We start from the raw sequence: 14,548 nt of genomic DNA on the forward strand, positions 1-14,548 counted from the left end.
ACAGACAGACAGACCTGGTAGAACAGAGGGAGTGAGACAGACAGACAGACAGACCTGGTAGAACAGAGGGAGTGAGACAGACAGACAGACCTGGTAGAACAGAGGGAGTGAGACAGACAGACAGACAGACCTGGTAGAACAGAGGGAGTGAGACAGACAGACAGACAGACCTGGTAGAACAGAGGGAGTGAGACAGACCTGGTATGTGCAGAGGGAGTGAGACAGACAGACAGACCTGGTAGAACAGAGGGAGTGAGACAGACAGACAGACAGACCTGGTAGAACAGAGGGAGTGAGACAGACAGACAGACAGACCTGGTATGTGCAGAGGGAGTGAGACAGACAGACAGACAGACCTGGTATGTGCAGAGGGAGTGAGACAGACAGACAGACCTGGTATGTGCAGAGGGAGTGAGACAGACAGACAGACCTGGTAGAACAGAGGGAGTGAGACAGACAGACAGACCTGGTATGTGCAGAGGGAGTGAGACAGACAGACAGACCTGGTAGAACAGAGGGAGTGAGACAGACAGACAGACCTGGTAGAACAGAGAGAGTGAGACAGACAGACCTGGTATGTGCAGAGGGAGTGAGACAGACAGACAGACCTGGTATGTGCAGAGGGAGTGAGACAGCATGTTACAACGGGAGGCTCCCAGCATGTCAACCTTCTGACACACATCGTTCTTCAGCTTCTCAAACTGCTCCTTCGACCCTCTGACCTGGGACTGTACCTGGAGGACCACACACAGGGTTAACACACACACACACACAGACATTCAAACACATTCAAACACTCACACACACACACACACACACACACACACAGGGTTAACACACACACACACACACACACACACAGGGTTAACACACACACACACACACACACAAACAGGGTTAACACACACACACACACACACAGGGTTAACACACACACACACACACACACAAACAGGGTTAACACACACACACACACAGACATTCAAACACATTCAAACACTCACACACAAACACATACAAACACACACATTCAAACACACACACACATTCAAACACACACACACACACATTCAAACACACACACACTGCACTTGGTGGGCCACATACACCGGGTTAACAGACACACACCTGGTGGGCCACAGACACCGGGTTAACAGACACACACCTGGTGGGCCACAGACACCGGGTTAACAGACACACACCTGGTGGGCCACAGACACCGGGTTAACAGACACACACCTGGTGGGCCACAGACACCGGGTTAACAGACACACACCTGGTGGGCCACAGACACCGGGTTAACAGACACACACCTGGTGGGCCCCAGACACCGGGTTAACAGACACACACCTGGTGGGCCACAGACACCGGGTTAACAGACACACACCTGGTGGGCCCCAGACACCAGGTTAACAGACACACACCTGGTGGGCCCCAGACACCGGGTTAACAGACACACACCTGGTGGGCCACAGACACCGGGTTAACAGACGCACACCTGGTGGGCCCCAGACACCGGGTTAACAGACACACACCTGGTGGGCCACAGACACCGGGTTAACAGACACACACCTGGTGGGCCACAGACACCGGGTTAACAGACACACACCTGGTGGGCCACAGACACCGGGTTAACAGACACACACCTGGTGGGCCCCAGACACCGGGTTAACAGACGCACACCTGGTGGGCCCCAGACACCGGGTTAACAGACACACACCTGGTGGGCCCCAGACACCGGGTTAACAGACACACACCTGGTGGGCCACAGACACCGGGTTAACAGACACACACCTGGTGGGCCACAGACACCGGGTTAACAGACACACACCTGGTGGGCCACAGACACCGGGTTAACAGACACACACCTGGTGGGCCCCAGACACCGGGTTAACAGACGCACACCTGGTGGGCCCCAGACACCGGGTTAACAGACACACACCTGGTGGGCCCCAGACACCGGGTTAACAGACACACACCTGGTGGGCCACAGACACCGGGTTAACAGACACACACCTGGTGGGCCCCAGACACCGGGTTAACAGACACACCTTGCGGAACTTCTCCAGTTGTTTAAAGGTGTCAGGGTCCAGTTCCTGAGAGACATCCTTCATCCAGAGCAGCGCTCCACGGTATTCCGTCCTGGATTTCTCCATCCGGGTCACGGTCAGGAGCGTGTCAGCGATCGCACGCCGCCGGAACGTCTCCACTTCCTGCTCCATCCGCTGCAGGGTTGGGCACAGGACCAGTCTGACACATAAACATTAGTATTAACATAGCAGATCCAGTATTAACTCTGGGGGTGGGCACAGGACCAGTCCGACACATAAACATTAGTATTAACATAGCAGATCCAGTATTAACTCTGGGGGTGGGCACAGGACCAGTCCAACACATAAACATTAGTATTAACATAGCAGATCCAGTATTAACTCTGGGGGTGGGCACAGGACCAGTCCGACACATAAACATTAGTATTAACATAGCAGATCCAGTATTAACTCTGGGGGCGGGCACAGGACCAGTCCGACACATAAACATTAGTATTAACATAGCAGATCCAGTATTAACTCTGGGGGTGGGCACAGGACCAGTCCGACACATAAACATTAGTATTAACATAGCAGATCCAGTATTAACTCTGGGGGCACAGGACCAGTCCGACACATAAACATTAGTATTAACATAGCAGATCCAGTATTAACTCTGGGGGCACAGGACCAGTCCGACACATAAACATTAGTATTAACATAGCAGATCCAGTATTAACTCTGGGGGTGGGCACAGGACCAGCCTGACACATAAACATTAGTATTAACATAGCAGATCCAGTATTAACTCTGGGGGTGGGCACAGGACCAGTCCGACACATAAACATTAGTATTAACATAGCAGATCCAGTATTAACTCTGGGGGCACAGGACCAGTCCGACACATAAACATTAGTATTAACATAGCAGATCCAGTATTAACTCTGGGGGGGGGCACAGGACCAGTCTGACACATAAACATTAGTATTAACATAGCAGATCCAGTATTAACTCTGGGGGTGGGCACAGGACCACTGACACATAAACATTTGTATTAACATAGCAGATCCAGTATTAACTCTGGGGGTGGGCACAGGACCAGCCTGACACATAAACATTAGTATTAACATAGCAGATCCAGTATTAACTCTGGGGGTGGGCACAGGACCAGTCCGACACATAAACATTAGTATTAACATAGCAGATCCAGTATTAACTCTGGGGGTGGGCACAGGACCAGTCCGACACATAAACATTAGTATTAACATAGCAGATCCAGTATTAACTCTGGGGGCACAGGACCAGTCCGACACATAAACATTAGTATTAACATAGCAGATCCAGTATTAACTCTGGGGGTGGGCACAGGACCAGTCCGACACATAAACATTAGTATTAACATAGCAGATCCAGTATTAACTCTGGGGGTGGGCACAGGACCAGTCCGACACATAAACATTAGTATTAACATAGCAGATCCAGTATTAACTCTGGGGGTGGGCACAGGACCAGTCCGACACATAAACATTAGTATTAACATAGCAGATCCAGTATTAACTCTGGGGGGGGGCACAGGACCAGCCTGACACATAAACATTAGTATTAACATAGCAGATCCAGTATTAACTCTGGGGGCACAGGACCAGTCCGACACATAAACATTAGTATTAACATAGCAGATCCAGTATTAACTCTGGGGTTGGGCACAGGACCAGTCCGACACATAAACATTAGTATTAACATAGCAGATCCAGTATTAACTCTGGGGTTGGGCACAGGACCACTGACACATAAACATTAGTATTAACATAGCAGATCCAGTATTAACTCTGGGGGTGGGCACAGGACCAGTCCGACACATAAACATTAGTATTAACATAGCAGATCCAGTATTAACTCTGGGGTTGGGCACAGGACCAGTCCGACACATAAACATTAGTATTAACATAGCAGATCCAGTATTAACTCTGGGGGCACAGGACCAGTCCGACACATAAACATTAGTATTAACATAGCAGATCCAGTATTAACTCTGGGGGTGGGCACAGGACCAGCCTGACACATAAACATTAGTATTAACATAGCAGATCCAGTATTAACTCTGGGGGTGGGCACAGGACCAGTCCGACACATAAACATTAGTATTAACATAGCAGATCCAGTATTAACTCTGGGGGTGGGCACAGGACCAGTCCGACACATAAACATTAGTATTAACATAGCAGATCCAGTATTAACTCTGGGGGTGGGCACAGGACCAGTCTGACACATAAACATTAGTATTAACATAGCAGATCCAGTATTAACTCTGGGGGTGGGCACAGGACCAGTCCGACACATAAACATTAGTATTAACATAGCAGATCCAGTATTAACTCTGGGGGTGGGCACAGGACCAGTCCGACACATAAACATTAGTATTAACATAGCAGATCCAGTATTAACTCTGGGGGTGGGCACAGGACCAGTCTGACACATAAACATTAGTATTAACATAGCAGATCCAGTATTAACTCTGGGGGTGGGCACAGGGTTAGGGTTTGGCCCAGAGTTAGGGGTTAGGGGTGGTTCTGACCTCTGCTGGGCCGAGGAACACAGGGCCTTGGGTTAGGGTTAGGGGTGGTTCTGACCTCTGCTGGGCCGAGGAACACAGGGCCTTGGGTTAGGGTTAGGGGTGGTTCTGACCTCTGCTGGGCCGAGGAACACAGGGCCTTGGGTTAGGGTTAGGGGTGGTTCTGACCTCTGCTGGGCCGAGGCACACAGGGCCTTGGGTTAGGGTTAGGGGTGGTTCTGACCTCTGCTGGGCCGAGGCACACAGGGCCTTGGGTTAGGGTTAGGGGTGGTTCTGACCTCTGCTTGGCCGAGGAACACAGGGCCTTGGGTTAGGGTTAGGGGTGGTTCTGACCTCTGCTGGGCCGAGGAACACAGGGCCTTGGGTTAGGGTTAGGGGTGGTTCTGACCTCTGCTTGGCCGAGGAACACAGGGCCTTGCTGGGTTAGGGTTAGGGGTGGTTCTGACCTCTGCTGGGCCGAGGCACACAGGGCCTTGGGTTAGGGTTAGGGGTGGTTCTGACCTCTGCTTGGCCGAGGAACACAGGGCCTTGGGTTAGGGTTAGGGGTGGTTCTGACCTCTGCTGGGCCGAGGCACACAGGGCCTTGCTGGGTTAGGGTTAGGGGTGGTTCTGACCTCTGCTGGGCCGAGGCACACAGGGCCTTGGGTTAGGGTTAGGGGTGGTTCTGACCTCTGCTGGGCCGAGGCACACAGGGCCTTGGGTTAGGGTTAGGGGTGGTTCTGACCTCTGCTTGGCCGAGGAACACAGGGCCTTGGGTTAGGGTTAGGGGTGGTTCTGACCTCTGCTGGGCCGAGGCACACAGGGCCTTGGGTTAGGGTTAGGGGTGGTTCTGACCTCTGCTGGGCCGAGGAACACAGGGCCTTGGGTTAGGGTTAGGGGTGGTTCTGACCTCTGCTGGGCCGAGGAACACAGGGCCTTGGGTTAGGGTTAGGGGTGGTTCTGACCTCTGCTTGGCCGAGGAACACAGGGCCTTGGGTTAGGGTTAGGGGTGGTTCTGACCTCTGCTGGGCCGAGGCACACAGGGCCTTGCTGGGTTAGGGTTAGGGGTGGTTCTGACCTCTGCTGGGCCGAGGCACACAGGGCCTTGGGTTAGGGTTAGGGGTGGTTCTGACCTCTGCTGGGCCGAGGCACACAGGGCCTTGGGTTAGGGTTAGGGGTGGTTCTGACCTCTGCTTGGCCGAGGAACACAGGGCCTTGGGTTAGGGTTAGGGGTGGTTCTGACCTCTGCTGGGCCGAGGCACACAGGGCCTTGGGTTAGGGTTAGGGGTGGTTCTGACCTCTGCTGGGCCGAGGCACACAGGGCCTTGGGTTAGGGTTAGGGGTGGTTCTGACCTCTGCTGGGCCGAGGAACACAGGGCCTTGGGTTAGGGTTAGGGGTGGTTCTGACCTCTGCTGGGCCGAGGAACACAGGGCCTTGGGTTAGGGTTAGGGGTGGTTCTGACCTCTGCTGGGCCGAGGAACACAGGGCCTTGGGTTAGGGTTAGGGGTGGTTCTGACCTCTGCTGGGCCGAGGAACACAGGGCCTTGGGTTAGGGTTAGGGGTGGTTCTGACCTCTGCTTGGCCGAGGAACACAGGGCCTTGGGTTAGGGTTAGGGGTGGTTCTGACCTCTGCTGGGCCGAGGAACACAGGGCCTTGCTGGTTGCGTCCATCATGTTGCCAGCCTTGGTGCGGTCGTGTTCCGCCTGGACCCTCAGGAACATCCCCAACTCATTCTCCTCCTGAGACAGGTCTGGAAACAGGAATGTCATCAACCTCAACATAACCTCAACATAACCCAACCTCAACATAACCCTAACCCAACCTCAACATAACCCAACCTCAACATAACCCAACCTCAACATAACCCAACCTCAACATAACCCAACCTCAACATAACCTAACCAAACCTCAACATAACCCTAACCCAACCTCAACATAACCTAACCCTAACCCTCCTGAGACAGGTCTGAAACCCATAGGGAGGGAGAGTGGGGTTCTCAGTGAATAGAACAGTATGATCCTCTGTCTATTTCCTGGTCTGAAACCCACAGGGAGGGAGAGTAGGGTTCTCAGTGAATAGAACAGTATGATCCTCTGTCTATTTCCTGGTCTGAAACACACAGGGAGGGAGAGTGGGGTTCTCAGTGAATAGAACAGTACGATCCTCTGTCTATTTCCTGGTCTGAAACCCATAGGGAGGGAGAGTGGGGTTCTCAGTGAATAGAACAGTACGATCCTCTGTCCATTTCCTGGTCTGTCTTTAATCAAGTGGTAACCATAGTAAAAGGGGTCACTCACGTGTGATCCTCCGCTGGTATTTCTCAATCACCTTCAGCAGCTCAGTGCAGGAGGTCTGGACTGAGTGGAACAACTGGAGACAGACAGACAACAGGTTAGGGTTAGGGTTAAACATACAGTAAAACATTCTGTAATATACAGAGATACAACCAGCCAGTAACAGTGGGTCCAGACAGACAGACAGACAGAGAAAGAACAATCAGGTATCAACACTACAGTAGCTCTCTGTTTCAGTAGCACTCAGTAGTCTAGTTACTCTGAAACAACATCTCTCTCTCTCTGTCTCTGTTTCAGTAGCACTCAGTAGTCTAGTTACTCTGAAACAACATCTCTATCTGTCTCTTTGTGTTTCAGTAGCACTCAGTAGCCTAGTTACTCTGAAACAACATCTCTCTCTGTCTCTTTGTGTTTCAGTAGCACTCAGTAGCCTAGTTACTCTGAAACAACATCTCTCTCTGTCTCTTTGTGTTTCAGTAGCACTCAGTAGCCTAGTTACTCTGAAACAACATCTCTCTCTGTCTCTTTGTGTTTCAGTAGCACTCAGTAGCCTAGTTACTCTGAAACAACATCTCTCTCTGTCTCTGTTTCAGTAGCACTCAGTAGCCTAGTTACTCTGAAACAACATCTCTCTCTGTCTCTCTGTGTTTCAGTAGCACTCAGTAGCCTAGATACTCTGAAACAACATCTCTCTCTGTCTCTGTTTCAGTAGCACTCAGTAGCCTAGTTACTCTGAAACAACATCTCTCTCTCTGTCTCTGTGTTTCAGTAGCACTCAGTAGCCTAGTTACTCTGAAACAACATCTCTCTCTGTCTCTGTTTCAGTAGCACTCAGTAGCCTAGTTACTCTGAAACAACATCTCTCTCTGTCTCTGTTTCAGTAGCACTCAGTAGCCTAGTTACTCTGAAACAACATCTCTCTCTGTCTCTTTGTGTTTCAGTAGCACTCAGTAGCCTAGTTACTCTGAAACAACATCTCTCTCTCTGTCTCTCTGTTTCAGTAGCACTCAGTAGCCTAGTTACTCTGAAACAACATCTCTCTCTCTGTCTCTGTGTTTCAATAGCACTCAGTAGCCTAGTTACTCTGAAACAACATCTCTCTCTCTGTCTCTGCTGTTTCAGTAGCACTCAGTAGCCTAGTTACTCTGAAACAACATCTCTCTCTGTCTCTGTTTCAGTAGCACTCAGTAGCCTAGTTACTCTGAAACAACATCTATCTCTGTCTCTGTTTCAGTAGCACTCAGTAGCCCAGTTACTCTGAAACAACATCTCTCTCTCTGTCTCTGTTTCAGTAGCACTCAGTAGCCTAGTTACTCTGAAACAACATCTCTCTCTGTCTCTGTTTCAGTAGCACTCAGAAGCCTAGTTACTCTGAAACAACATCTCTCTCTGTCTCTATGTGTTTCAGTAGCACTCAGTAGCCTAGTTACTCTGAAACAACATCTCTCTCTCTGTCTCTGTTTCAGTAGCACTCAGTAGCCTAGTTACTCTGAAACAACATCTCTCTCTGTCTCTATGTGTTTCAGTAGCACTCAGTAGCCTAGTTACTCTGAAACAACATCTCTCTCTGTCTCTTTGTGTTTCAGTAGCACTCAGTAGCCTAGTTACTCTGAAACAACATCTCTCTCTGTCTCTGTTTCAGTAGCACTCAGTAGCCTAGTTACTCTGAAACAACATCTCTCTCTGTCTCTATGTGTTTCAGTAGCACTCAGTAGCCTAGTTACTCTGAAACAACATCTCTCTCTGTCTCTGTTTCAGTAGCACTCAGTAGCCTAGTTACTCTGAAACAACATCTCTCTCTGTCTCTGTTTCAGTAGCACTCAGTAGCCTAGTTACTCTGAAACAACATCTCTCTCTGTCTCTGTTTCAGTAGCACTCAGTAGCCTAGTTACTCTGAAACAACATCTCTCTCTGTCTCTCTGTTTCAGTAGCACTCAGTAGCCTAGTTACTCTGAAACAACATCTCTCTCTGTCTCTGTTTCAGTAGCACTCAGTAGCCTAGTTACTCTGAAACAACATCTCTCTCTGTCTCTGTTTCAGTAGCACTCAGTAGCCTAGTTACTCTGAAACAACATCTCTCTCTGTCTCTGTTTCAGTAGCACTCAGTAGCCTAGTTACTCTGAAACAACATCTCTCTCTGTCTCTCTCTGTTTCAGTAGCACTCAGTAGCCTAGTTACTCTGAAACAACATCTCTCTCTGTCTCTCTCTGTTTCAGTAGCACTCAGTAGCCTAGTTACTCTGAAACAACATCTCTCACTCCCTCCCTCTTTTCTGTCATCCAGCAGAAAACAAGTCACAGGAGATAGAAAGCCCATCTGTCTTGTGGTCATGGCAACATAATTCAGGACCAGTTCAGTTCAGTACACTGTGTTTGGAGGAAACCCAGGGAAGGGTTGGGGATAAGGTATAAGGGAAGGGTTGGGGATAAGGTAGAAGGGTAGGGTTGGGGATAAGGTAGAAAGGAAGGGTTGGGGATAAGGTAGAAGGGAAGGGTTGGGGATAAGGTAGAAGGGTAGGGTTGGGGATAAGGTAGAAAGGAAGGGTTGGGGATAAGGTAGAAAGGAAGGGTTGGGGATAAGGTAGAAGGGAAGGGTTGGGGATAAGGTAGAAAGGAAAGGTTAGGGTTAGAAAGTGTCCCGTTCTCTCTTGGGCCCAATACTCACCTGGTGGGATTTAGTTTGAATCTACTTCACCTCTAAATGTCATTCTCTCTAACCACATCAGACTATTTGCTTTTCTCAGCCCATATCCATCTACTGCACTGATTCCATTCATATATCTATAGACCGGAGCCCATATCCATCTACTGCACTGATTCCATCCATATATCTATAGACCGGAGCCCATATCCATCTACTGCACTGATTCCATTCATATATCTATAGACCGGAGCCCATATCCATCTACTGCACTGATTCCATCCATATATCTATAGACCGGAGCCCATATCCATCTACTGCACTGATTCCATCCATATATCTATAGACCGGAGCCCATATCCATCTACTGCACTGATTCCATCCATATATCTATAGACCGGAGCCCATATCCATCTACTGCACTGATTCCATCCATATATCTATAGACCGGAGCCCATATCCATCTACTGCACTGATTCCATCCATATATCTATAGACCGGAGCCCATATCCATCTACTGCACTGATTCCATCCATATATCTATAGACCGGAGCCCATATCCATCTACTGCACTGATTCCATTCATATATCTATAGACCGGAGCCCATATCCATCTACTGCACTGATTCCATCCATATATCTATAGACCGGAGCCCATATCCATCTACTGCACTGATTCCATCCATATATCTAGACCGGAGCCCATATCCATCTACTGCACTGATTCCATCCATATATCTATAGACCGGAGCCCATATCCATCTACTGCACTGATTCCATCCATATATCTATAGACCGGAGCCCATATCCATCTACTGCACTGATTCCATCCATATATCTATAGACCGGAGCCCATATCCATCTACTGCACTGATTCCATCCATATATCTATAGACCGGAGCCCATATCCATCTACTGCACTGATTCCATCCATATATCTATAGACCGGAGCCCATATCCATCTACTGCACTGATTCCATTCATATATCTATAGACCCGGAGCCCATATCCATCTACTGCACTGATTCCATCCATATATCTAGACCGGAGCCCATATCCATCTACTGCACTGATTCCATCCATATATCTATAGACCGGAGCCCATATCCATCTACTGCACTGATTCCATCCATATATCTATAGACCGGAGCCCATATCCATCTACTGCACTGATTCCATCCATATATCTATAGACCGGAGCCCATATCCATCTACTGCACTGATTCCATCCATATATCTATAGACCGGAGCCCATATCCATCTACTGCACTGATTCCATCCATATATCTATAGACCGGAGCCCATATCCATCTACTGCACTGATTCCATCCATATATCTATAGACCGGAGCCCATATCCATCTACTGCACTGATTCCATCCATATATCTAGACCGGAGCCCATATCCATCTACTGCACTGATTCCATTCATATATCTATAGACCGGAGCCCATATCCATCTACTGCACTGATTCCATCCATATATCTATAGACCGGAGCCCATATCCATCTACTGCACTGATTCCATCCATATATCTATAGACCGGAGCCCATATCCATCTACTGCACTGATTCCATTCATATATCTATAGACCGGAGCCCATATCCATCTACTGCACTGATTCCATCCATATATCTATAGACCGGAGCCCATATCCATCTACTGCACTGATTCCATCCATATATCTATAGACCGGAGCCCATATCCATCTACTGCACTGATTCCATCCATATATCTAGACCGGAGCCCATATCCATCTACTGCACTGATTCCATCCATATATCTATAGACCGGAGCCCATATCCATCTACTGCACTGATTCCATCCATATATCTATAGACCGGAGCCCATATCCATCTACTGCACTGATTCCATCCATATATCTATAGACCGGAGCCCATATCCATCTACTGCACTGATTCCATCCATATATCTATAGACCGGAGCCCATATCCATCTACTGCACTGATTCCATCCATATATCTATAGACCGGAGCCCATATCCATCTACTGCACTGATTCCATCCATATATCTATAGACCGGAGCCCATATCCATCTACTGCACTGATTCCATCCATATATCTATAGACCGGAGCCCATATCCATCTACTGCACTGATTCCATCCATATATCTATAGACCGGAGCCCATATCCATCTACTGCACTGATTCCATCCATATATCTAGACTGGAGCCCATATCCATCTACTGCACTGATTCCATCCATATATCTATAGACCGGAGCCCATATCCATCTACTGCACTGATTCCATCCATATATCTATAGACCGGAGCCCATATCCATCTACTGCACTGATTCCATCCATATATCTATAGACCGGAGCCCATATCCATCTACTGCACTGATTCCATCCATATATCTATAGACCGGAGCCTTTTCTGACTTATTCAACATAATCCTTCCTCCATGCCTTTAGTTATACTGACAAACACATGGTTTCATATGGTTCCTTATTAACCCAGAGTTAGATGGCCGCGCCCTGACCAGTCTAACCAGAGAGGAGCTTTAACCCCTTCATCTCTACCCTCTGTAACCAAGATCCCATCTGTCTGTTAGATGTCCACCCCCCTGACCAGTCTAATAGACCCCTCTGTAACCAAGATCCCATCTGTCTGTTAGATGTCCGCCCCCCTGACCAGTCTAATAGACCCCTCTGTAACCAAGATCCCATCTGTCTGTTAGATGTCCGCCCCCCTGACCAGTCTAATAGACCAGAGAGGAGCTTTAACCCCTTCATCTCTACCCTCTGTAACCAAGATCCCATCTGTCTGTTAGATGTCCACCCCCCTGACCAGTCTAACTGAACAGAGAGGAGCTTTAACCCCTTCATCTCTACCCTCTGTAACCAAGATCCCATCTGTCTGTTAGATGTCCACCCCCCTGACCAGTCTAATAGACCAGAGAGGAGCTTTAACCCCTTCATCTCTACCCTCTGTAACCAAGATCCCATCTGTCTGTTAGATGTCCACCCCCCTGACCAGTCTAATAGACCAGAGAGGAGCTTTAACCCCTTCATCTCTACCCTCTGTAACCAAGATCCCATCTGTCTGTTAGATGTCCACCCCCCTGACCAGTCTAATAGACCAGAGAGGAGCTGTAACCCCTTCATCTCTACCCTCTGTAACCAAGATCCCATCTGGCTAATAAACCATCTTCTAGCACCATTGTAGAGATAGATGCAGAGGCACACACAAATCACATTGTATTGGTCACATACACATATTTAGAAGACGTTACCGCAGGTATAGACAAATGCTTGTGTTCCCAGCTCCAACAGTGCAGTAGTATCTAACAATTCACAACAAGACACACAAATCTAAAAGTAAAATAATGGAATTAAGAAATATAGAAATATAGGGATGAGCAATGTCGGAGTATATATATATACACTACAGTTCAAAAGTTTGGGGTCACATAGAAATGTCCTTGTTTTCGAAAGAAAAGCATTTTTTTTGTCCATTAAAATAAATACAGTGTAGACATTGTTAATGTTGTAAATGGCTATTGTAGCTGGAAACGGCTGATTTTTAATGGAATATCTACATAGGCGTACAGAGGCCCATTATCAGCAACCATCAGTCCTGTGTTCTAATGGCACGTTGTGTTTGCTAATCCAAGTTTATCATTTTAAAAGGCTAATTTATCATTAGAAAACCCTTCTGCAATTATGTTAGCACAGCTGAAAACTGTTGTGCTGATTAAAGAAGCAATAAAACTGGCCTTCTTGAGACTAGTTAAGTATCTGGAGCATCAGCAATTGTGGGTTCGATTACAGGCTCAAAATGGCCAGAAACAAATAACTTTCTTCTGAAACTCGTCAGTCTATTCTTGTTCTGAGAAATGAAGGCTATTCTATGCGAGAAATTGCCAAGAAACTGAAGATCTCGTACAACGCTGTGTACTACTCCCTTCACAGAACAGCGCAAACCGGCTCTAACCAGAATAGAAAGAGGAGTGGGAGGCCCCGGTGCACAACTGAGCAAGAGGACAAATACATTAGAGTGCCTAGTTTGAGAAACAGGCGCCTCACAGGTCCTCAACTGGCAGCTTCATTAAATAGTACCCGCAAAACACCAGTCTCAACGTCAACAGTGAAGAGGCGACTTCGGGATGCTGACCTTCTAGGCAGAGTTGCAAAGAAAAAGCCATATCTCAGACTTGCCAATTAAAAGAAAAGATTAAGATGGGCTTTGACTACGCCATTCCAAGACATTTAAATGTTCCCCTTAAACCACTCAAGTGTTGCTTTAGCAGTATGCTTATGGTCATTGTCCTGCTGGAAAGTGAACCTCCATCCCAGTCTCAAATCTCTGGAAGACTGAAACAGGTTTCCCTCAAGAATGTCCCTGTATTTATCGCCATCCATCATTCCTTCAATTCTGACCAGTTTCCCAGTCCCTGCCGATGAAAAACATCCCCATAGCATGATGCTGCCACCACCATGCTTCACTGTGGGGATGGTGGTCTCGGGGTGATGAGAGGTGTTGGGTTTGCGCCAGACATAGCGTTTTCCTTGATGGCCAGAAAGCTCAATTTCAGTCTAATCTGACCAGAGTACCTTCTTCCATATGTTTGGGGAGTCTCCCACATGCCTTGTGGTGAACACCAAACGTGTTTGTGTATTTTTTTCTTTAACAATGGCTTTTTTCTGGCCACTCTTCCGTAAAGCTCAGCTCTGTGGAGTGTATGGCTTAAAGTGGTCCTATGGACAGATACTCCAATCTCCGCTGTGGAGCTTTGCAGCTCCTTCAGGGTTATCTTTGGTCTCTTTGTTGCCTCTCTGATTAATGCCCTCCTTGCCTGGTCCGTGAGTTTTGGTGGGCGGCCCTCTCTTGGCAGGTTTGTTGTGGTGCCATATTCTTTCCATTTTTTTATAATGATTTAATGGTGCTCCGTGGGAGGTTCAAAGTTTCGTATATTTTTTTATAACCCAACCCTGATCTGTACTTCTCCACAACTTTGTCCCTGACCTGTTTGGAGAGCTCCTTGGTCTTCATGGTGCCGCTTG

General features: G+C 48.0%; 1 protein-coding gene across 1 annotated transcript in view; it reads right to left on the minus strand.

Annotated features, from left to right (window-relative positions):
• ical1 (islet cell autoantigen 1-like) overlaps positions 1-14,548 on the minus strand; it is a 77,940-nt gene that overhangs the window by 39,930 nt on the left and 23,462 nt on the right. Inside the window, exons 4-7 of the mRNA XM_084190510.1 lie at positions 6,882-6,954; positions 6,210-6,333; positions 2,052-2,250; positions 609-734 (exon numbers count right to left, since the gene is read on the minus strand). Coding sequence (XP_084046636.1) covers positions 609-734; positions 2,052-2,250; positions 6,210-6,333; positions 6,882-6,954 — 522 coding nt within the window. The remainder of the gene's footprint in view (positions 1-608; positions 735-2,051; positions 2,251-6,209; positions 6,334-6,881; positions 6,955-14,548) is intronic.

This window comes from Coregonus lavaretus, assembly GCF_964263955.1.
Source record: "Coregonus lavaretus genome assembly, contig: HAP1_SCAFFOLD_527, whole genome shotgun sequence".
NCBI classification, from domain to species: Eukaryota; Metazoa; Chordata; class Actinopteri; order Salmoniformes; family Salmonidae; genus Coregonus; species Coregonus lavaretus.